This window comes from Passer domesticus, chromosome Z (assembly GCF_036417665.1).
Source record: "Passer domesticus isolate bPasDom1 chromosome Z, bPasDom1.hap1, whole genome shotgun sequence".
Classification (NCBI taxonomy): domain Eukaryota; kingdom Metazoa; phylum Chordata; class Aves; order Passeriformes; family Passeridae; genus Passer; species Passer domesticus.
This window is the reverse complement of record NC_087512.1, coordinates 25830690-25856278: the sequence shown is the minus strand read 5'-3', so window position 1 is coordinate 25856278 and position 25589 is coordinate 25830690. Positions and strand designations below refer to the sequence as shown.

General features: G+C 37.5%; 1 protein-coding gene across 10 annotated transcripts in view; it reads right to left on the bottom strand.

Annotated features, from left to right (window-relative positions):
* ANKRD31 (ankyrin repeat domain 31) overlaps window positions 1–24019 on the bottom strand; it is a 64110-nt gene extending 40091 nt beyond the window's left edge. For 4 of the 10 annotated variants that reach the window (XM_064405570.1, XM_064405571.1, XM_064405575.1 and 1 more), the window contains exons 1-11: window positions 23750–24019; window positions 22896–22951; window positions 21053–21132; window positions 17670–17716; window positions 16955–17049; window positions 15918–15958; window positions 11927–12589; window positions 8602–8741; window positions 8069–8196; window positions 4827–5006; window positions 1806–1948 (exon numbers count right to left, since the gene is read on the bottom strand). In XM_064405570.1, the coding sequence (XP_064261640.1) occupies window positions 1806–1948; window positions 4827–5006; window positions 8069–8196; window positions 8602–8741; window positions 11927–12589; window positions 15918–15958; window positions 16955–17049; window positions 17670–17716; window positions 21053–21132; window positions 22896–22951; window positions 23750–23916 (1740 nt within the window). In that variant the 5' untranslated portion in view covers window positions 23917–24019. Of the gene's footprint in view, window positions 1–1805; window positions 1949–4826; window positions 5007–8068; window positions 8197–8601; window positions 8742–11926; window positions 12590–13850; window positions 14207–15917; window positions 15959–16954; window positions 17050–17669; window positions 17717–21052; window positions 21133–22895; window positions 22952–23063; window positions 23286–23738 lie in introns of those variants that run through there. The other 6 variants (XM_064405578.1, XM_064405579.1, XM_064405574.1 and 3 more) reach the window with 5 other exon arrangements.
* Between the last annotated feature and the right edge of the window lie 1570 nt (window positions 24020–25589).

The following is a 25589-nucleotide window of genomic DNA, read 5'->3' as shown; positions in this document are numbered from 1 at the left end:
ACACGGGAAATTTATAGTCTGATTATTTCATTTCTATGGCTAACTGCAATATTTTTCCAGCATTGGTGTGATTTTACTTGTACCTCTATATTTATTTCTCCAGCACCAGTTATCATTCCAGACTGAACTTGACTCACATTCTTCACCTGCCTCTCATTACTTCTAACCAGATTGCTAATGAAAAAATTGTTAATGAAGTTTTCCTAACTCATACATTCTCCTAACAAGAGAGGAAAATAAAAAGGGTTCAGCTGGCAGCAAAAGCCCTTTTCGGTTTCACAAATTGCCTCAAGTCTTCAGATTTTTTCAACCAGTAACACTGAGAACACTTCTCCCATAACAGGATCATTGAGAGCATCACCACATGGGTGCTCTCCCTTTTAACTTGACCATTAGAAAATCTTTTCTAAGCTTAATATTTTTTCTGAAAAAAATTGATTTTGCATATTGCAACTACAGAAAATTATGAAGTAGTCCAAAGTTGTGTTTCCAATACACGGTAATAACTTCACACAGAGAAGGTAGCTTTGAAAAACACAGTTACAAATACCATGTTACTGAAAGTCATATTACTGAAACACTATCACTATTTTGCTGCTAGTCAAAACCCAACAAAATAAAACGTGACAGACCACTACAGTGAAACAATTTTACTGCTACTGAGTAAACAGAGCAATGAGTAAATACAGCACAACCATGCAGTACCATTCTTTCTGGATATACCAGCTTGCATAACTTTAACTCAACTCTGTGCTGAATGATCTCAGTATGCTTCAAGTGACATAATTGAGATCAGTGTTCTTCCAATATCACTCAAGTTGCTGGCCCCTAGTTATTACTTGCAGAGATGCAGAGTCCTTCATCCACAACCATGGGTATCTTAGGTACAGTCACAAAACTCATAAATATTTCATGAACCTGGAAAAGTCTGTGATGCACAAGCTGCAATTTATTCTTGGGGCCGTCAAGTCTCAGAAAAACTTATTAACCAGAAGTCCACCTTTCATCTTTGTTCCACAAATACTTTTCCAGGAGAAACAAAGTTTCATCTCAGTTGTGAAAAAGACCAAATGTTCATAAACAAAACTTACCAGCCACTTCCCAAAAAACCCTTTAAAATCTGGAAATCAGTAAGAATTAGGCAGCATATATACAAGTCTATAGAAAAAAACTGCCAGCAGATAAAAGGGACACACAGAATTCCTACACAAATTTGTGCCACCCTAGGAACATGCACAGACAGGTGGAGGTGACCACTACCAGACTGAAAGAGCATCTGCACTTCAGACATAGGCTTATGAAAACATTGCATTTGGCAAGAAATTTTACCATTAAACCAAACTGACTATTCAGTTAGTGTTCTGTTTACACTACAAAATACAAAGGCTGTCTTCATAATCCTCTATGTTCTGTGTCAACACATGGGTGTGCATGACTGTGATGACCTGCCATATAGCCATGATGCCTAAATAATGAAAAAAATGTCATTAATAGTCCAGAAGACTGCTCAAATCAGAAGTTACTCTGCAGGGTAATTACAAAATCAGTGAATGAAGTAGTATTAAACAGTACCAATCTACTCCTCAGTAGTACAACCATTGTCTGAAACAGAAAAAAATTCTCCTTTTGGACAAATCTTAAGCATGGAGTGGTTTGAATAGAAACCAGGCAGAGAGGACTTGCAAGCTCCTGAATTTACCTGTAATCTAAAAAGACCAGCCCCATACAAAAATGTGTGACCTTCTGGACTCAACAACAATAACTTCTATTCCTAAATCACACTTTGTGTTCAATTCAGAATATACCTCATAATGGCCTTCCTTAACTGCATCTTGCAAGGGTGTTATTTGTTCCTTTTGTGTAGCATTAACATCAGCGCCTGCTTTCAAAAGCAGATTTGCTATCCCATAAAAGCCTTCCACACTTGCTATATGTAGCGCAGTCAAGCCTACCAAAAAAAAAAACACGTATATCACCTTTGGTTGAAAAAAAATCTAGAAATCTAAGTAATTTTTAGGTTGTCTCTGATGAAGACTTCACAGAGTATATTGAAATGGTAAAAACTTATCCGTTCCAGTAAAATGTATGAAGAAATGTTTATGAGAATATCACAAAGGTTGGGAGATGTCATGCTTTTGGCAAAATTTGCACATACTGAGGAAGTAGATGCTGCTGTAACAACATTCATTTTTGATTTGATAGTTCTGTTAGGAACAGAAGGAGAGAATACAAATTATTCATCCCATATTTTAGTAACTGCTCCTGGAATAAAACATATATGCTATTTTTATTTCACTGCACTCTTTTATTTACATGGCTATGCTGAAGCGGGTAAGCAAGGAAGAAGTGACAAAATAAAGACATGAATTATGTATTACCAAACAAAAATGTTTGTAAGGCCATCCAAGAATTGTTTTGAGTGTTCAAATTAGTGAAAAATCCCTAGTAAAATTTCATATTCACACCAAGGTATATGGAAAAACCCAAGATATCACATGAATTCCACTCTATGAAGGAGCTGTTTAGGAAAAATATGGAAGTCTTTCAACTGGATTTAGCATAACCATGCATCAGGTCCTTAAACATGCAGGATGAGAGACATAAGGGAAACACACAGAGGATTTTCCACTTCCTAAATTCCAGCTCTGAAACTAACATGTCCTCCAGAAGATCACTTTGATGGATAGTCTTAATCGTCAACAATTTTCCACTATAAGAAGTCTGTCAGAGCCTAATTCGCATACTAAATATGTGTATTAATAAAGCTTAGTAAGATTGTTTCAGTTCCATTAAGCAAAAAAAAAAATCTTAAATTCAACTAGAGAGAAACTCGTGAGGCTCTTTTATACTCATCCCAACCCTGAATATTGTATATTCCTAGTAACCAGGTTTGTTATGAAATCCATTAAAGAGATAATAAAATTTTGCTTTTAGGGGAATGTACTAATTTCTCCCTCAGTAAAAAGTATCCTCTACCTGATCTAATAATAAGTCCTGGAAAAACTGAACTTGCCACACATTCAACGAATAATCACTAGAGATTAGCAACATGAGTCTGCAAGGACACTGTGCATGCTCCAAACCAAGAAGAAACACAAGTTTCAGTGTAACTGTTTCTCAGATCCCTCAGGACACTATGAGTCAAGACTCAAACTTAGAGCACAAGACAGTATCTCTAATACGCTGGCCATATCCTACATGCTGATGTCCAGGAAATAAACAAGAGGGGAAAAAAAACCCAAAACAAAACAAATAACACAAAATCCCAAAAACTCGGTAAGGTTTGTAAGCAGACTACCATAGCATAGAAATAAGGAAAAAATACTAGGCTAAAATATGGATTATCCCTGGGGGGAAGCTTTAAAGAAGAACAGACACAGAGAAAGAATATAATATTCAGAACAATGACCCAAAGAAATCAAGATCAAAGCACCTGCCAAAATGACACAAGCCTGTTAAGTCTTTCTGATTACACCTGCCTCACTGAAAACAAAAGAAATAAAACAAGCAGAGCCAGGTCAACCTCTTACCTCTTCAAGGGCTACAACTAAAAGATATATTGTGTAGCTTTGCTCCTTTTGCACCGAAAGAACCAGCAGCCAGAGTCTGGGGAATGAAAAAATGGTGGCCTAGCAAAATACACAAAGGCAAAAAAAGGATGCAGCTGTGACTCCAAAATCTAGAACCACTGCACTTCAGTACACTTGCCTACTGTGGCTGCAGATGAACCGACACTGACAACACTTCTCAGCTGTCAACACAGGGCTTTGAACCCCACCAACAAAATATTTTCTCCTCTGCTTCCAGCACATGCTAGTACATATTACAAGTCACTTTGTTAGCTCAAATGCCTCTGCTGTAGAAGTCTGAGATTTGCTGCTGACCTAATCTATCTCTCAATATATTCCACAAGACAGAGAATTTCAACCTTAATTCTGGTCCGTTATATGCCTGTGTTATGCAATAGCCTATAACTGCAGAATATGTTTTTTTTTCTTTCCCACAGGACAGTTGTGAAATCCTAGCTGCTAGCACAATATCGAAAGACTGTAAGAATGAATTTTTCTAGCAGAAGAGCTAGCTGTCTGAAACAATTTTCTTTTTCTGTTACGCAAATTTTTCAGAGACTAACGGATGAGACAGGGAAGTGCAGATTAGGAACTGTCTTATATTTGAAACAACCAAGTAGTAATTAAGGTGTAGTGAAGTCTTTGACACAGAGTAACACCCACAAAACTGGATAAGGCAAATTCCTTGAATCAAAACATTAACAGATGGCTGCTCTTTGTCAAGATTTTTTTCCCTCCCCAAGACAAAGGGAAAATGGAAAACACCAAGCAATCACAACTTCAAAAATTCAAAGCCATGCTCAACTTCTCTCAAGATGTAAAGGGTGAAACTGAAGTTCCTGAAAAATCTAACAGGAAAATTTATATCTTGATGTCTCAAGTTGGCCCCTGAAATGGACAAAAAATACCCGCCAATTTTAAGACCTATGAAGGTGATTATTTAATCAGCTGTATTTAATGACTACTTTGTGATAAACATGCATGGAATCATTGAACGGACACACGTAAACCTAACTGCATCACTTTGTTAACTTTTTCAAGTGCTTAACTTCATCAAAATTTTCTTTTCTTTTATACTTTTAGAACTAGATCTACATGTTTTCCCATGAACAAATACTAACTTAAACCAATAAAAATTCAATAATCAGTTGACCAGTTACAAACTTACAGTCTTGTCCACTGCCCAAACTCATGCTTTTATTAGTTATAGGCAGGTACTTGTACTGAAAATACTATTTTAGTACAATTGCAACTTACCAGCATAATCCTGAGCATTTACATTTCCACCGGCTTTTATTATCCTACGTACAAGGTTTATGTCCTGGTGAGTAACAGCTCTATGTAGTAAGTTCTCACCATACACATTCCTCCTGTGGATTGTTGAAAGTGAAAGGGGGCGAGTTGGATTTACAGAATTCCTACCAAAGGCTTCTCGTCCTGAAAAATAATATAAAAGATCTGTTGCACAGAGAAGTATCTTTTCTCTCTTATCTTGGCTTCATTTTATATCAAAGTTAGTAAATAAGCTTCCTGAAGAAACAAACGTTCAATCAATCTAGTAAAAATGAAAATCTCAAAAAAAAGTCTCAAATTGAATAATAAGGCTATTTAATAAAAGATGTCATAGTGAATTTCATAACAAAATTCCAAATTAAATTAAACACACAGAAATAAGAATATGTTGAAGTGTTTTAACCTCACTTTTTCCTTTCTAATGACATTTTTGCAAGGTGCATTGCCTCCCAATGGATAATAAAATCAATATTCTGTATTCAAACCATAATAAGGTGACCATTTCAATAACTACTAAGTTATTCTATAATTTAACTTTTCTTAAAAGTAAAATTTATTCACCATTCTTTTTTAATCATTATCTTTTACAGCCTCTGCTCTGTGAGCAAGTATTTACACTAGGATTGAGATCAGCTCCCTCAGGTTATCTTTTCTCATTACTTCACAACCAGCTCAGTCATTTCTGCAATGAATGAAAGGTGAATATGAGTTCTAAATGTAAAAAGTAAAATTTAAAGGAGACTGCTTTTGATGTTTAGTATTTAACAAAACAAACACTATCTCCCATTATGCAGTCATCACACTTTTCAGCTTGGCTTAAATTATTTCCAACACACAGATGAGCTGCTCTGTACATCACCAGCACTGCCATTCCAACATTCCTAAAAACCATGGGGAAGAGCATCCTGCCTACTGCCTCTGATGACAAACAAGGAGAGAAGAAAGAAGGGAAGAAAGACCAGGAGAATCGTTTGAAGATAAACATAGTGCAGGCCTAGGCCATTAATTCATCTACTTATAAGACCTCCTAGGACTATATACATTGCTCCTCTCCACAAGCTGTAGCAGGTGTACCTCACAGGTCCTAAAACTCCACCCAGGTGCCAGTGATGCCTTAAAGAACCTAGAAATGAAAAAACACACTTTCAAGGAAATATTAGTATAGGAGATAATATAAAGGCTGGTCTTTATTGGAGGCTTCCAGGGGCAGATATGGAAAATGCAGATCCTCACACAGGGTGAACACAGTTTTATAAATTTAGCAAATTAACATAACTGACAAAAATCCTCAATTAGAGACATAACTGGTGAGGTAACTCCCCTGCAGTTCAATCCTCTTCTGAATCCTCCCACCTCAGATAGGAACTAAACTCTGTTTATGAATATGTGTCTCAAAGAGCTGGTTTCAACCTTGGCTCCCAGAAAGAACCAAGACAGGATAGGTGCCTTAGAACCTACAGCCTGGAGCCTTTGTAATGTGTTTTGTCTTTCTGCCTATCATGGTAGGGAAAAGGTAGGGAAAAGTAGTGGGACTAACTACGAATACAATAATGGGCTGCAGAGCTACATATATATGTGTAAAGAATATAGAGAATATAAAAAAGCGAAAAAGGCAAAAATTAATTTGGCATCACCAGAAATAGACCTTAAACCCCACAGTTCTTCTAGAGCTGTAACTCACACAGCCTGATGTTTTATGCACTGTGATAAACTGTGAGCTTGGACTAATTCCAAACATTCTTAAATTCTTGACTCTGAGTAGGTTTTTTGAATCTAATAGATAGGGGTTTCCCTCAGCTGAGAACACAGTCCCTCTCTGCTATCCAGCCTTGTAAGATGGCAATCATTTAAGACAAGCAGTCGCTAGTCAAAGCTGGTCTAAACCAGCCAAGCAGTTCAGGAGGGATTAAACTGCACAGACATAAACAGAATCATGTGCAGTTTTATGTTACATTTTACCTCATTAAAATCTTCCTTGAAGGGATCTATTTCCCCTTACTTCCACTTGCCTTCCCTAGAGCTTTCCATGCGCCTGACCTTGTGCAAAACAAGTGACACATGCAGACCCAAACCAAAACTGATTATGGGGCAGTTTTTAGAATTAATTCCCAAACAAAGATGATTCATGGGCTCTTAAAAAGTCTGATGAGAAAGGGAGGTAAGCTTGCTATATTGGTTTACCATGAAGCTACCTCTGTAGACAGTTCAACTTTTTCTGCAGAAACCATGCTAAAGAATCAGTAACTTGTTTATTGAGTGGAAAATAGCAAGTTCATTTGAAATAGATGAGCAGTTAGTCATTCAACTTTAAATCTCATCAAAATGGTGCTTCCACTGTGAATAATTAAAATCCTGCAAAAGAGAATTAAATCCTGTTAACTGGAGGTGGACTTCTTCATGTTTTTTAAGATCGGTAACATAGGTGTTGCAATTCAAATACTTACAAACTTTGTAAGATGTTTGAATGATTGAAAGTAAATGGAAAAACCCTATCTGCATAGACTTAAACAACAAAAAAATCAAAAACTCGAACAGATAAGACCTAATCTTAAAGGTGCTGGAGTGAAAACTTAAGCGAGGAAATTCTGTATTCTCCCACAAAATTCCTCTGCAAGGTCAAGAACTTTTCTGCATGTACCTTCAGAGGGTGAAAAATAGCAATCTGTCTCTCTAACAAAGAATATTCCAAATAAAAATACTTTAAAAGAGTGCTCTGTGGTAGTAAAGGCCCTATAATCCTGTAGGCAGGGTAACAACAGCAGGCACTCAGAACAGAATAAACCGTTTTGTATAGGTCAATTCTTGAGGATGGTACTGCTCTGACTATGATTTTGCACACAGAACACTAAATGGCAGAAAGATAAACAAATGTAGCTCAGGATCTACCTTTTCACTCTGCACAAAAACAATTCTCTTCTCCTTTTCAGTACACCCCATATTTTTTTTTTATATAAAACACTAATAAAAATTGCACTCTGAAAAACATCTCATGATTCTTATGCAAACATGTTCACTGTTAGGTTGCTAATATAAGGGTTTACACAAGAAGGAAAATTATCAATATCTTTAATTATTAAAATTAATGTTTATACAGTATTTTTAAAAGAAAACCATGCCACAAGGCATTGGAAAAATTATTAATTATATTTGATTCAGTACAGTTGTTGAAATAATAATCTGTATAATAAAAACATAGAGTATCTTACTCCGTTTGTTGTCAATTCTCTTGCTCTTTCTCCTCTGATTAGCTTCTGCATACTCATTCAGAATTATTTCTTGCCATAAGATAGTTTCTAGATCCTTCTTGTCTTCAGAAGGAGATTTCTGAATTTTACTGCCAAGAGATTTGCTTAGAATGAACAAAAATATTCTCTATATAAATCAATGTTTACAGTAGAGCTAAGAATATGAATATGTTTGATTTAAAAAGGAATTCTGTAATAGCAAGCTAACTTAGATAGTACTGAATAAGGAGTAAATCGGGAGAGAAACTAATTTCCAGGTCTTTAAATAAAGGGTAAAAATCTTTCTCTTTGATCATTTACAGTACTCCATATGCATTGTATAACATTAATATATAAAAAATAATTTAAGAATTATTATGCATATATTTCTCATACTTAAAATGCTTAACTTTGTTTTCTTTATACTGCCACTGTGAGCCATTCCTGCTGTTTCTTCTGGTATTTGGTGATGAGAGGAAACAATCTCTGTACTTTCCTGAGGAGGTCTCACTTACCTTGATGCTGTTTGGCCTGTTTCTGCACATGCTGCAGGCTCCACTGAATATGAATGTCCCTCACCAGTCTGTTTTTCACTAAAGGTGGCATCCAGGCCATCTGACATTACTTCTTTCTCCCTCTGCTGACCACCCACAGGCTGTGACAAAAAAAAAATATTAGAAGCAACTGGTAGACATGAAGTTAAAACAAAGGCTGTATATAAAAGAGCTCCAAGAACACTCTTTTTAAAATTGTATGCCCACAGAGAATTGAGGGATTGCTTAAGTGAATAACTGGAACTATACAGGTATGAAAGACAGAGGCTTCCACAGGAGAGGCAATCCTGAAGTAGTATGCCATGCAATGTGTTCCTGGCAGAATTAACCACTCGGAGTCACAACTTAAAATATAAATCTAGGCTGGATGACAGCAAACAAAAGTTGTTCTATCTGAAAGTTATTTGATTGGACATTTGAAATTACAACAGATTAATTTCAGTTTCCTATGGACATGAGCTCCTGTCCTAAATAAATAAAATGATGCATGAGATGTCTTAAGATAGCCCATACTATCTCACTCCTGCAGAAGCCTAAAAATTTACACATGGTGAGATCCATGTTCACCTGAAGTTACATAACTCCCAACTGAGCAGTTATTTCTAAAGATACACCATCCCTGAGCTACAGCCACTACAGTTGAGATTCACTTCACTTACCTTCAACCTTCTAAAAGCCAGGCATGTAGATGACACTAGGCATCATCATGACCCCACCACTTGCAAAGAGGAAGAGCTACTCTGAGATGACAGAGACTTACCTCATCCCAAGTTGTGCAAAGGGGAATGTAAATGATTCATGTATACCAGAGACTTAACTCTAATCCCACCCTAAAGACAGGTCACCACATGGCAGTTAATTGGAGTTGCTTGAGCTGGTTCACTGTTTTAGCTACGTGACTGCGACATGCTGCTATGTATCACTCAAGCTCCTGAAAGCTGGGTTTAATTAGTTGAATACTTGAGTAATGCTGAAAGCTTTTAGGACACACCCTCAGCACATATGCATAGAAATTCTTCCACAATGATGTGGGAGAACTGGTTAGTCCTTTCTTGCGATATAAACACAAATGGAGAATGCACTGATTTTTTTAAATTGACATATTTAACAGAGAGGTCACTAAAGAAGGGAATTGCCTTCCCAGAAGTAGTCCCTCTGGGTCAGGAGATAATGCATGTTAACATGGGAGCTGGGGTTATTTAGCTTGAGGAAAAGGAGTCTCAGCACTGCCTTTATTGCTGTCCACAATGACTTGAAAAGAGTTTGTAGTGAGATGAGGGCTGGTCTCTTCTTCCAGGTAAAAAGCAGTAGGACAAGGAGAAGTGGCCTGTCTACTGCCAGAGAAGGCTTAGATTGAGTATAAGGAAAACTTTTTTCACTGGAAGTGTGGCTAGGCACTGAAACAGGCTGACTAGGGAAGTGGTGGAATCACCATCCCTGGAAATGTTCAAAAGACAGGAGGATGTGGCACTTGGGGACACGGCTCAGTAGTAAACACAGTGGTTCATGGCTGGGCAATTGGACTTGATGATCCCAAAGATCTTTCCCAACCTTAGTGGCTGTACAGCAGCTGGGGAAAGTCAAATAAAATATGATAGAAAACTATCATAGTTGTACTTTCCATGGATTCACATCTGCAATGGGAGGAGGGTTAGAGAAGGAGAAGAAAACATTTCAAAGAAAACAAACCCCATGCTTGCTTTATAAGAGATCATACACTAAAACATCTGGCATATCCAGCATCCTGATTACACCCACATGTCAGTACAGACTGTCCTCTTTTGTATTCTAGTTTCACCACAAGAATACTCTGAAGAAAGAAGGGTGAGAAAAGACCCCGGTGAACAGCATACTGTTACAATTAAACAGTTACTAACAAATTAACTGGGGGTTTTTTCTTAAGTAATTTGCCTCCTTACCTTCTGCCTTTAAGAACGCCAGATAAAGGCACAAAGAAAATACAAGGTTGATTGTTGTTTGACAAGAGGGTAGAGATCTCCATTTCCACAAGACTCTGCTTCTCAATTTTAACTGCAATTTTGAGTAAATCTATACATTAATCTTCACACAGCTGTGCTACTAATTTCAGAAATCAATATGTCACTGAAAGAGCTTTGTAAAGTGCTATGGTTCTGAGACAACTGGCCTACAGACGTTTCAGCAACTTGAAATTAGCCATCTTTGTGGCATATTTAATGTGCCACATTTACAAGCTGATATATTCAGTTAATACTACTAGGAAAAATCAGAATGAACTCACAGTTTTTGGATGCTTTATGCCATTGTGGGTTTTATATATTCCCTTAAATACCCAGCTTTACATAACTGATCACTGATTTGCAACTTCAGAATATTTAAATACAATACAGAGCAGAGGATCAGGCTGCAGGTTTACAAGAGATGCTTAATATACTCTGCAGCATAAATCTATGTCTCCTATCCATACTTCTCTTTCCCTGATCATAATCTAAACAGGAAGAAACTATGGCTTTCCATTCATGCTCCTCTCCATATTTTTTCATTGGTGTTACTGAATAGAAATGACATGTTACAGACCACCTTCACAGCACAAGAAGCAACAGGAAGGATCACATGCTGTATCCATACATACTGGTTTCTTCAGGGAAAGATGGGAACATAAACACATACCTCAGTTTTTTCAGTATGTCTTGCATAGGCAGAACTAAGCACAATAAATACACTTCTAAATACGTGTGTAAAATTCCTCTCTGAATAATCTTCCTAGTCTATAGGAAAGACATAGCTGTAATCTATTTCGTAATACTTGCAAAACATTTGCATTTACAGCACTGAGAACTAAAACAAAAGATAACAGCGCACTATTGCCTGTATCATAAACAAGACAGTAGGATGCAGTAGGAACCTGGAGATGGAATTGGCTGGTATATACTGGTATGCTACAATGAAATAACAGAATAATGTTTTGGAGAGAACATGAGACACAGAAGATGTACAGGCAGTCTAGGAGTTTCTGAAAAAAAGCCAGGCTGATTCTAGGTTTCCACATTAGTCAATAAATTAACTTCACTAGAATTACCCATCTAGCAAGCCTAGCTATTTTCATAACATGGATACATGCAAACAGGAAATATAAAATACAATAATGGACTTTTAAACCAAAAACAACTGAAATTACTTAAACATGCAAAGTATTGATGCTAGTTTATTCTTCACTAAGATTCCCATCTTCAAGTAATTTGGCTACTTGATGTAATATTTTATGATAAACATAAAATTTCAAATATGAATGAAACTGTGGTTATACTTGCTCATTTGTTGTGCTCTCTGAGTTAGGTCCTGTGAAGGCATTTATTTCTTCCACCTGAACTGCAGCAAGTCGAGGCTCCATCACGTTTGATATTTGAGTACAGTCATCATCTACCTGCAGAACACTGGTTTCTGAATTTAGCTGCTCTTCCTCAGCGTTGAGCTGTCTCTCATTTGGAACTACAGGAATGGCAGCTTGTACCATTGCTGCTGACAAGGCATTCCAAGGCGCCACAAGCTCTACTGGCAGGGCATCGTTGCTCTCAGCTGCTGATGGATCGACGGAACAGGCATGACCCTGACACTCTAACTTGTCAGGCAATGGATTCTTAACTTTAAGACACTCAGAATCACTAGGGTATCTCAACAAATCACTGATGTCAACTTCACTAGTCTCTATATTCTGTTCAGTGAATACATCCACAAAAATCTTCCCTGGGGACGACAGTGAAAGATCTGTGTCATTATTAAGGGAATGCTCTTTTATTGTGTTATCTGTGTCAACAATGGTCAAGCAGGTTCTGTGGCAGTTATCTAAAACATGTGGAAATGTATCTTCTGGTGTCTGTTCCTCTTGAACTGTTATTGTGTCTTCCACAGGATCATGTAGAGAGAGGCTTATTTCTGGACAGCAATCTTTACTACTTAATTTTGGTGATATCTAAAAAATTAAATTTAAAAAGTTTACAAAAAAGAATGGAGCAAGTCTTACTAAAAAGCCTTTAATTAAAATTCACTTTAGAAGTCATCTCTCTTTCTATATATGTGTGTATATTTTACTATAAACTTTTTCAAAATCTAGAAGACTCAAAGTCTTCCTTCACACAATATACTAAGAGTTAGACTGAGAGCTCAATTTCAAAAGAAGTTTCAACTTCAGCTGTTGACTTCTACAGCAGTGAAAATCCAGGGCAAAAGAGACTAAATCTGTTTTAGTCAAAGATATTATGTCATTACCAATGGCAATAGCAAACAACCTGAGGATGTTATAATACTTTAAAAGAAAGTCATCAAAAATCTCTGTCACACAGAAATAATGAAAGCAAACACATTCACAATAACTTTTTGATTATGTGTTTATGTGGATCCAATACAGATATGGAGGATTTGTGTCTCACAAACTTCAGTTCAAAACCTTAGGGTTTTGAGAAGTTTGCATGGTGTGGTTTCCACACCGAACACAGAGCACAAAATCATAATTGTTCTTGGAAAAGTAGCACTGCTGTTTTTCTAATCACTTTGAACTACATTCAACAGAAGCACCCATTCTTACATGAAGAAATTGCTTTTCTAATTTTTCCCCTATCCCTGTCTTAAATGCTTCACAGAAAAAAAATATGATGCCTCCAGAGACCTAAACCTTTTTTTTTTTCTATATAATACTTCTATATAATAGTGCTCATACTTAGTAACACTGGATCTAAGAAAATCTCTTTCAATGCATTTTTGGAGTCTTGCTGCCAGCAAGTGGCAATACCAGGCAATGCAAGAAACCTTTAACCACTGGTGACATGATTTAGATAAAGCTCACACACAACAAAACAGAAATCCAACTGCATACACTCAGGTTCAGTTTGCAAGCTAGTATAAATCCTTATTTCTTTCTTGAAAAATTATTCACCTGCCAGCTGTTTCTTATCTTTTATGTGTGCATCAAATTGTTTCCAAGTACTGATTACTTCTTACTTTGCTTTATTGAATTACACTTTATTTTTACACCACTTCTCTAATTCATCCAGACTTTAAACAACTGTGGGAAAAGAAAACTTGACTGGCGAAAGCTTTCTCTACTTGAAGAACTATGGTATAAACAGCATGTATATGTATTACAAATTTCCCAAGAAAAAGGCTCAATGCATGTGTTGAAAAGTGTGTGAAATTTTGCAAGATTCTAAAATCCCCAAAGTCAACTGAAATTCAACCTTTAAATGTGACGTGTTCACAAAACTCCAGACACAGTAGTCCAGGTGGAATCCCACAAGAGCAGAGTAGAGGGTCCACCAGGATTCCGAAGTCCTTCTCTGGCAGAGCTATTTTCCTGTCAGTTAGACCCCAGCTGAACTTGTGCCTGAGGTTATTTCTCCACAAATGCAGAACTTTGCACTTCCCCTTGACAAATTTCATCAGATTCCTCTCCCCCCAATTTTCCATCTTTTCAGGTCTCTATGAATGACAACACAACTGTCTAGTCTATCAGCCATTTCTCCCAGTACCATCCCTGAAATTGCTGAGGGTACTGTGTGTTCCATTTTCCGGGCCACCGATGAAGACATTGAACAGTAGTGGCCCCACTATTGAGACAGCAACCACAACAGAAGTCAGTGCTGCTATGTCATCAAAACCAAGAAAACGCAGCAAGACTAATTGTGAGGTGTCAGAATTCTATACACAGATGATAATTTATAGATTTTGTGTTTTCAGGGATACACAAAACTATTCAGTGACTCACTGCTGGTTGTCAAGGTGTCTCTCCTGACCTGGATTCAAATCAATACATGGAAACCTGTGATGATCATTGGTTCATCTCACTAAAGATCCTTCTGCATGACTCAGACCTTGCTAGGGCCAACATTAGCCAATAACCAAAAAGTAAAATCCACTGTAGTGATTATTTCCAGCCTTCTTACTCCAGCCTCCTAAATTATCTTCTCTGGAGATACTCCCAATGCATTCAATCTGCCCATTCTCCAGAGGCTATTAATAATATGGAATCTCTGTTTCAAGGCATTTAGAGTTTGTTCTATGGGACTAACCCTGTACAATGAGAATGTTTCATTTAATAAACTTACAGTTTTATATTAATAGCAGTGTATTTTTCAGAAAACAATATGGTTAGAGATTTCATTTTTTCGTCTTGGTTCTGAGATGGAATATTTTACCCTGTCATCACTCATATTTGCTGGAAGACGTGAGCAATAAGGACAGTAGAAAAGAACAGCATTGTACTCTGATAAGGACAGTAGATTAGAACAGCACAGCCTTGGAGTACTAGATTAAGGATGTAACTTAGGCAAACAGAAGCCATACAAAACCCAAGCAGGATGCCAGCTCAGTTCTGCAAGCCTGACAAAGCAGAAGTTATGCAATAGAATGATACTGTGCTTACTCAAAAGTAGGGGTCAAGGAACAGGCACCTAAAAAGGACATGGGACACTGAAAACACCCAAAGAAAACCCTAAGAAACCATAATAGGACTTCTGATAAGGGGTGCAATTATGTAAATGAAGTAATAGATCCACATCAAGTAAGGGGGGATAGCTAATTAATGTGGGATTAGTGTATATGATAAACACTGTTCACTGGATGCTCAGGGCACTCAGTGGAGTGAAGGATCCTCCAAGTCACCACTGCTGCAGTAATGAATGAATGACTGCTCTCAAATACTTACAACCGTGTTAGGAAGTTACTATCTGGCCAATTTTGGTATCAATACTGGTTTCAAATCAGCCTTTGGTGAATTCTACCAGGAACTGTTTTTCCCCTGGCATAAACCTCAAAAAGGATCCTTGAAAAATGCCAAGTAAAACTAATTTATATAGAATCCTAACTTTTTATTTGTAGGTACAAATCAATGGGACTAGATGGTACAGTCATAATGATATGACATCTGCATTAAGCACAGTCTTTCACAGCAGAAACTCTGCTACTACCTATTTCTGACCATTAGTAAAACTCTTCCAAGCAAAAGGACAGTTACAGACAATCTCTTCCCCCTCAGAGTCCTTCCTGCCTGTCTCATACCTTTCATTGGTGGGGAACATTTTAAGCTACTAAGTGTCTTCATTACTTTAGCTTAAGTAACAGCCCTTATAGATTCTCTCTCATAATGATATCCTTCCCACCTCACTTTCACTGCCATGCTTCTATTCTTGCATACTGCAAGCTTAGCAACAACAGTTCTTACCAAAAAAAAACAGAAAATAAAGTTTAGCTTTAAAGTTGTCTTCAGCATGCTCAGTGTCAGTGTAAACAGCTATGTGCTTGCTTACCTTTCCTTCTGAATCCTTCTGAAATCCATTCAATTTGATATCTAAATTTAGGAGAATAGAAAAATATTTCAGTTTTACTTTCCACTTCTGAAAGTTATTATAATCTCTTAAAAAAGGCATAATTTCCTAATTAAGGCTTAGGTTTCAAACCTTAAAAATCACTATAGTCATGTTCCCCTAAGGGAAACTGACAGTAAAGTCTCTGGTTAGGCTCTGTTACTAACCAAATAATATGCCATAGCTATTTTGTCACATTTCTTCACCGTGGTTTAGAGTCCTGTGTTTCCAAAGACTATCAGTGGATGGAATTGCCACCCATTTCACATGACAAGACCTAGCCTCTGCCCTCTCTAATTACAGTGCAGTTAGACAACACTGCTGAAACAATCCAATAACTTACTGCTTCTGGATAGCGATGATCCCAAACCCCCTGATCTCATCACCTTGTTTCAACATTCATGTGACTCCCTGGCAATTTTCTAATCAGAAATAAAGTGGATGTTTTCCTGTTGGATTACCAAAAATAAAACTCAAGTGGAAGACAGCAAAACAGATGGGTTAGTCCTGCATTTTTGGGAACACTGAGGAATGGAAGTACTACTTATTTAGCAGCACATGCCATACTGACCTGAGGAACAGTAGCATTTTTGTTATTCTTTTCTTACAGATGCCTCTGATTCTTGGGTGTGTTAGAAAGAAGCAAGTAGGAATCCTCCATGACCTTTTTACCTTACACATCTATAAGGTATTTAAGCACCATGTGGCCTGTAACCCTCATCAGAAAACTCCACAGCAGTGAAATAATTTTAATATTGGCATGAGAATACAGTTATTTCTTCCAACAATCCTAACACAGTACTTACAAAAACAGAACTTGCAGTCCATGACTACAAAAACCGAACAACTTTTATAAAAAAACGTATAGTCAGATCCTGTATAAACTTACATGGATACTCATGTTCAGCTTATCAAATTATTTTCTCAAATGATTTTGCTACAGCTGGAGCAACTCCTAGTTTTGTACAAATACAACATACCTACAGAATTATCCTGCTCTTCTTCTGCTGCAGAATTTAATGAAAAACGAGGCTTAGAAATATTTTCTGTAGGTGATGAATGGTTTATCCAGTCCCTAGGATTAAACAATACTATTAAAAATTCTTAAAGAATTGTAATCTGCTCATCTTAGGAACATTTTTACAATACTTTGAATTGGCTACTATCTGTGGAAACAGCTGCAGTTATTTTAGAGATATACTTTTCTTTACAAGGACATGCAATAAATAAGACTTCTGGATTTCCTGTGTGGAGCTAGCAATGTTTACATATTTGTTCTCTAAGTGAAAAAAAATGGCCTTTTCTATTCTTTATTACATCCTTCTATATTTCTGTTATAAATCTATCTTCTATTTAAAACTTTCCATAGTTTCTGGGAACAAAAAGCCTAATATTATTTATTACAAGTTTTTATTTGTCTAATGCTTTTCCCCAAGTTCCATTATTCTTGTTGGTTATGTTCTTAAACCATTTAAGGTAGTATCATCAACAAAAATAAATCCAAGCACAGCTTGATCCATATTGGACAATGAACTACTGCCGACATAAATACATTAGAGATCCTTCACTAAGCAAACAAGAAAACTGCTTCTTAATAGAACACTGGAAATAAAATAAGGTACAAATGGAAGTGTAACAGGATTATTTAATTACGTTATGCCTGACTGGAATTCCTATGTGATATACTTTACTCACTTCAGTAGGGATTGAGACTGGTCAGATGTGTATGCCTCTTGAAGTACCTGGAAGAAGAAAAAGCTTAACAAGTTAGTAAGTACTTAACTGTTTATCTTCTCAGTTTTATTGCAGGCTTATCTTCTTCCTTCACTAATTTAGTTAGGAAACAGAATTCGTAGATCCAATTATTACATACATTTCTACTCAGATACAAAAGCATTCCGCTTAAACCTTTTTTTTACTATTTGACAAGAAGGGTGAAAAATAAATCAAGACTACAGAAGAAAACATTCACCCACAAGGAAAACAAAGTGTTGCAAGAAAGACACGATTGCTCCAAACTTAAAATGTTTTATACATCAAAGGACCAAAACACAAGGTACTTTAACTTCAACTCACAGTTTCAATCCTTCTTTCATAACTTTTTTGATTAAATAAGACAGGGTGCTGTTCCAAAGACTGTGATGTTTATTATACTGCTCTCAATATCCCTATAATATCATATTTAAGGAACTTCAAGACTTGCACATCAGCCAGTTCTGGGTGGCAGGGCTGCCACAAACCAACACAGGAAAGAGCAGGTGGGTAAGGAGAGCACTGATGTCACAGCAGGAGCCAAATTCCAACTCCTTATTACAAAGACCTTGGATCTTTTTCTCATACCTTTGCCAAAAATGCAGAGATCTCCCTCACTATGGAAAAATGAGCCTTTATACATAGTCTAAGGCAAACTAGGAATGATTAAGATATTCGAGTGAACTGCAGAATGATTCTCTCACCAATGAGCTAAGACTGGGTATTACTAGTGGACTATGCACACACTGGCTGCAATTTTAAACAAATCATTGACTTACAGTGGACATCATTAACAGCACTAGACGACTCTAAGAACACCTTGGAGTGGAACTAAGTGACAATTTCTCTGGCTTACACAAGGTACTAGCCACACAGCAAGAACAAACAATTGCAGCAAGAACAAACAATTAACAATTGCTTCAAGAGCAGGACATAGAAATTTACCAGTAGCAAGGACTGCTTAAAGGCCCCCAGGAACAGAATAGATTCTTTAGTTTGTGCAAAAATTATTGACTGATGTAATTCCAAAACATGGCAATGAGATAGTTCACAGAAAGTTATTTATTTTGCTTACATAGAGCCTTCAGGCAAGTCAGCCTGAATATTTACACAGAACATTATCCAGAGATCAAGCAAGGTCAGGAGAATACCAGAGCAGCTACTAAACCTCTCTAACTGGCTAACATTGCTTAGAGAAGTGCTTTTAAATGTCAGCAAATTAACACCACAACTCAGATGAAGATGCTGTTTTGTCTGCTAAAAATTAGGTTCTAAGTGAAATCAGTGTATTGGTCATTGGTTGAGAGATGTTCTCAAACCACACACATTACACAAACTGTATTTCTGACCACTGACTGAAGTACTGGAAATACCCTTTCATCCTGACCTCATTTTTGGTGAAGAAATCCCTGCAAAATCTTGGTAATTTTTCTCACTTGAACATTTACATTTATATATGGGAGGACTCTGGATGTTTTTTAAAAAAAACCTAATGCTTAAAAGCTGTTAGGTGTTACCTAACAACTTTTGGCGCACTTCACAAAACAGTGTAAGAAAAAAAAATACTAAAAAAGGGAAAGCACAAACTTACAATTGTTACACCTGTCTGAAAAAGCTATAGAATACCATACACATAGAATATGTTAACAGATAATGAAAATGACTTGTTGAAAAGAACCTGGATCCTACAAAATCTATATATATGTCTACTGCATCTCTAGTAAATGAAATTCTTAATTTCAGTTTTTTACATTATAGAATTGAAGACAGGACTTCATATCTTAAGTCTCCCACAACCCACCTGAAGTACAAAAGAACTAAGACTCTCTGGAACAACTGGAACAGACGTTACTTTTCCTAAAAACATCATAGCCATTCACTCTGCACGAACCTCATATCACATCACATGCTGCGATCATATATGCTGTATTCATACATGATCATTTCTGAGGACAAACCAGAAGGAAAGCTTCTAGGACAGCACATTCCATGCTGGCTTTTGAAGTGGCTGAAAAGCCACATTGGTGTAATGTACACATGTAGATATCAAAGACAACAGGCCAAGACCACTTCTTGAAGTATTCAGTAAAAACTTTACATTTTAAACTGCCCCCAAGCTGTGCGTGACCAAGCTGCCAGTGTTTTGCTATACAGGTTTCACCAAAACAAAAAATACTAAGAATTAGCCAAAATATTTGGTGAGAAGTACTAGGTTTCTTTGCTTTTCTGACTTTTTCAGTGGACTGGGCGTCTGTCCTTAGACTTGGGAATGGCTAATCTGGTGAGAACCAGGAAGCCAAAGGTTAACGTTACGATACAGCTAGTCACATCATCGCCAAGAGGGGAAAGCGAAAGAGCAAATGTGAGCTTCTCTCATTCCCTTCATCCTTAGAAAATAATTACAAACTTCAGTCAAGACAACCCTCAGACATGCAAGGAGCAAAATAAAGTTATGGACAAAAATTTTTGAAATAACAGAATCTTTTGGATTTTGTTCACTGTTTCTCACGCTGTCAGTTGAGACAAACTTATTTGCAATTCTAGAATAAGCTGTAAAACTATTTACTTCAGTAGAAAACATGTATTTTTTTCAGTGTACCTTTTGTCATCAAGAAAGCAGTCTAGCTTTTTTTTAGAAAAACTCTCTTTTACCAGATTAAGGATACACAGACTGTAGGCTTTGGACTGGTGAATCCAAGCTAAAGACAGTGTAACAGTCACAGTTAAAAGCAGAGAACCTGTTTATCTCTAATTGTTTCATGACCCTGCCACATGCAGATGGAAAGCTAATTGCTGAATAGAAGTTTATTGGCTAGCTATAGAAGTTGGCTACCAACAATGGTAAATACATTAAAAGGTAGGCTAATTAGCAGATTAGAGAATGCAGAATTATCCACAGAGTAAAATAACTACCCTATCATCATGCAAGCAGACATTTTATTCTGCATTTTGGGTTATTATCTCTTTCCTTTTGAAAGAAGCAATTGATCAATCACTGGATCACAGCTAATCTCATAATGAGTAACCCAGCATGTATTCTGGCACAGCCAACCCAGATGATTACCCTTCAGCTCCTGAAAGGAACATATAAAAAAGTCTGTGCTCCACAACTTCTTCATCTTTGTCCTGGGCTCATTCCTCAAATTTAAAAGGTTATAATCTCATTAAATACCAGAGAAGACACGCTGATACATTCCTGCAGACTATGTGCTACACAGGTGACAAGATGAAGTTGAATTCAGCTGTAAACCACCAAGGGGACACCCAGAGGGTTTATCAATAACTAATCATTAGATATGCTTAGACATTACCATTGGTGGACTTACTGGTTTTATCTGTTCTGCCTTATGATAATATGTGTGGTCACCAAATTTCTGTATAAAACAGATTTCTGGAGAAAAAGCTCCTAGGAAAAAAAAAAATCCTCAGTAAATAAAATTTTGATTGTCTTAATTTCTATGTAATTTTCCATAATTCCATAACTTTTTACACAACTCCAGAACTAAGCTACATGCACCAAAACTTTTGATATAAAATAATGACTCGCTATATAGTCTATTACACTAGATTTCGAATTTATATGAATGAAACATAAATTAATAAAACAAGTCAGCAGTGGAAATTTATTTCATGTAGTGTTCCAGGACCATCCCTGATTTTGCATTGGAGGTTAGGTCTTTGCTATTATTTTTTAAACTAATAATTGCAATTTTGGTAACCTGCCTGATCCATATGACTAAAATATACTTGTACTCCTAGATAACATAATTTCTTTAATGATGATACAAATGAAGACCTTCTCTCAAAAAAGTTTAAAAAGAGAGAAACCCTTAAGTTTGGACCCTGTGCTTGAAAACTAAGATGTTGTTACTGACACTAATAAAACACTAATCAAATTAATATTTGTACTGTGTATCTCATCAACAAATTACTACTATACAAGTATGCACAAAACTGTGAATGATTAAATTCTAATTCAAACTTCCTAAATATAATATGATTCAGGCAGAACACTAAAAATATCACAACAATTACAGTTGCAGAGACAAAAGCTCCCCACAAAACTGTCAGACAAACGCATACTCCACAAACTCAACACACTCAAAGAGACACGCCGCATGTATGTTGAAGGCGTCAAGGATTTAGTTCCAGTGGACAGCCAGAGGGAAGCTCAAAATGGAATGATGCTTCTCTCCTCACTTTATGTTATTAAGCAACTATAAGAGGTTCAGCACTAGGAAATCACAGCCATTGGAGTTTCTGCAGATTTCAATGGGCTGAAGGTAAGATCTGTATTAACTCAGAGCAGGTTGATGAAAAATTATGGCTCACTCAGATCTTCAAACTGGCAAAAACATAAACATAACCAAATCTGGTTGTGTCACTTGAAGTACTCCCAGTCTGAAATATCACTGAAATAAAACCTACAGGACGCAAGTCAAATGGAACATATAAAAATGTCAAGAAAGTAATATGAAACTACGTAACCAAAACATGCTTGCTTATGTAACCTGCTCTACAGGAGTTATTAGAGAATATTTTAAGACCTTAAAGGAGTGTGCATTCATTCATGCTGAAAGTATTTAATGATACACTAAACATTATGCACTGAAATATCCCTACTCAAACTTTTTACGTTAAAGAGAATGGATATATATATATATAATATATATATATATATATATATACTATATATATATATAGTATATATATATATATATATACTATATATATATATATATAGTATATATATATATGGGGTTTTAAAAATACCATAAGCACCCAGAGCTACATACAACTGTTATGCATATAGAATCCATTCATTTTATTCTGCACAAACACATACACAAGAATACATACATGTAAATAAAACTGATATCCTTATATATAGCTCCAACTCTTCCCAAATCAGGCATTCTTAGTCACAGTGCACAAGAACAGAGGTAACTCAATAGCAATCTGATCAAATATTAAAAATATTATGAAGAATCCTTTAAAATATGAGTTACAATTAGGAATATAATCAAAGGAATATAATCAAAGAGCACATAGTTCCTAAACATGAACTTCATACAACTCCCAATTTTAAACACGGACTCAAGCAAAACTCAAAGCACCAGTTTAAGGGGAAAAAAAACCCAACACAGACTGAAAAATAATCTATCCTACCTTTATTAATACTTATCTCAGTTGTTAAAGCAATATCCTTGTTAAGGAAAGCCAACCTTTGCAAAATAAATAAAACAAAAGGTCATTAAGGAGTTCTAAGCATTACAGTCCTATAAACTCAAAGGGCATCTGAAAGCACCCATCCCAGCCTCTGCCGTGGAGACACACCTAGGCAAATGCTGACACAAACAGTAAAACAAACTCAAACTGAAGGCATGTAATGTGATTTTCGGCATAGAACACTGTAACTAGGGAGGCACCTCGGTGCTTTAAGTATCTCCAAGAACTACCGTGCCACAAAGGCATCATAAAGATCTGCGTGTGGTTTCAAATCCTCGCTATTTCTTAAAAGATACAAGAAATAAAGTCATTAAAGTGACATCAAGGAAAAGTTGCAGGGAAATAGAATTAGCACGAACTGTATTTAATAGTGTTTGTTTTCTCCGAGTTGTTTTCTGGGACATTTCACTTCTGCCGACTAAAATGTTACTAAAATGGTGGGTCCGGGGACACAAGGTCCGAGGCACACAAGGTGTGTTAAAGTATTTGCAGCTACTTGCACAGCTAAGAAATGCTGGCTCCAGGAGCATATAAAACGGCTCTGAACAGAGGGGAGAAAACAAAAACGAAAACAAAACAAAACAAAAACAAAAAAAACCAAAACAAACAAACAAACAAAACCAAACCAAAACAAAACAAAACAAACCAAAACAAAACAAACAAAAAAAAAAAAAAAACCAAGGAGAAGGGAGGACAGGAGAGGAGAGGACTCTCAGTTCGGGAGTGGCCCCTTCAGCCACCGCCCTCACACAGGCAGGTGGGCGGGTGCCGTCCTAGACACACCGCATTACCACCTTCTTCTGCAGAGCTCCTCCTCCTCCACATCACTCTCCGGTACAGAGCCCTCCACGACAGTCTCGTCGCTGTCCGTGTCGCTCCCACAGCGCCCCATGGTGCGGCCGCTCCACTCCGTCGGCGCCTCCTCGGGCAGCCGCCCTCCCGCCTCAGCGGCGGCCGCCATCTTGTGGCCAGCCCCCCGGGTGGCGCCGGGCTGGGCGCGCTGCCGGCGGCGCGGTGCCGCCGCGAACTCCGCGCTGTGTGTGCTCAGATGGGGCTCGCTCCTGCGAGCGTGTGCCCTTCTGACGGTGGCACCTCAAGAGTCAGAAACGGTCATTGCCCAGAGAGTTACCGAGAGTGAGAAGGGGGTCGTGGAACAGTGAAACAGTCTTACCAGTGAAAAAGGCCAGACAGCCTCAAAGCGGGGACTCTGAATGAAGGATTACTTGGGCTCTGACTGCATAGTCTGGGGTCTTACAGTCATGGAATGTTAAGGGGTCGGAAGGGACCTTAAAATTCATCCAGCCTCAACCCCCTATGCCATGGGCTACACTTCCCACTAGACCAGGTTGCTCGGCACCTTGTCCAACCTGGCTTTGAACAAAGGCAGCGTCGGAGTATCCACAGCCTCCCTGGGCAACCTGTTCCAATGTCTCACCACCCTCACAGGAACTCTTTCTTCCCAATATCTAACCTAAATTCCCTTTCTGACAATGTGTACCCATTGCTCCTTGTCCTATCACTACAGGCCCTGACAAAAAGTTCCTGTTGACTTGTTGGCTACTGCTGTGCCTCTTGTCACCCGGCTGGAGCCACAGGTGCTCTTTGTATGCAATGGATCGGTGCCAATTCACGGGCTCTTAAGTCGTGCAGTGGGAGATTTGCACCAGCTCAACCACCATCTCAAGAAATCCACCTACTTGGGAACAGTGAGCATGCAGAAACATTACATGAGAAACAAGAGAATCATTCAACCAAAAGGTAGAATACTAATTAATAAGAGAAATAAGTAACTTGTAACCAATGATCTGTGATTTATATGTTTGCTTTGATATATATATACACACACGCACATATAGTGCAACGTTTCAAGGATTGGTGTGCTTTATTTGTGGAAAACTCCACCTTGTACCCTTGTACAGAATAAACAATGTCTCCTTTCTAAACTGCGTTCTGTGTCTGTGTTTAGAGAGTTCCTAAACTCTGCCATGGTTAAGTCGCTGGTTCATGTGCTCACGAGTGGGAACAAGTTTGACATAACCAAATTATTAGTTGACAGTATTTTCAGCATTTGCAGTAGCACTCTTCAGTGGTCGCCTGTTAATTACAGCGACGTTTTCCTCAGGCAGAGCCGTTCTGGCTCAGCTTTGCCTGCATCTCCTGGGCGGTGGGGCAGCGCTGCCCCCGAGGTCACTCCCGGCACACGGCCAGGCTGGAGGCAGAGAGCTCAATGTCAGCGCACATGGCAGCTCAGTGTCAGCGGTGACACCTACTTGCAGAGACTACAGACCCCAAATCACCGTGGTGACGCCTGCTCCCAGCGACCTTGGTAAATTAGAATTTTTAGTATTTGCCAAATCATGTTTATGGAAAAACTGGAAAACAGAGCAGAAATACTAAAGGTCATCTTAAGTAATTTGTGAATTACATATATTTGTTGAAACTGTATGAATTGCTGTTTTGCTTTGTTTTAGTCATATGCATATGCAGTTACAGCAATTGATGCTCATATTAACAAAAAGTCCAGAAATCTCACTGCTAATACCTTACACTTTTCAGCTAGTGGTGAGATACTAAAAAAAACAAAAAAAAACAAAAAACAAAAAAACAAAAAAAAAAAAAAACCAAACCCAAAAC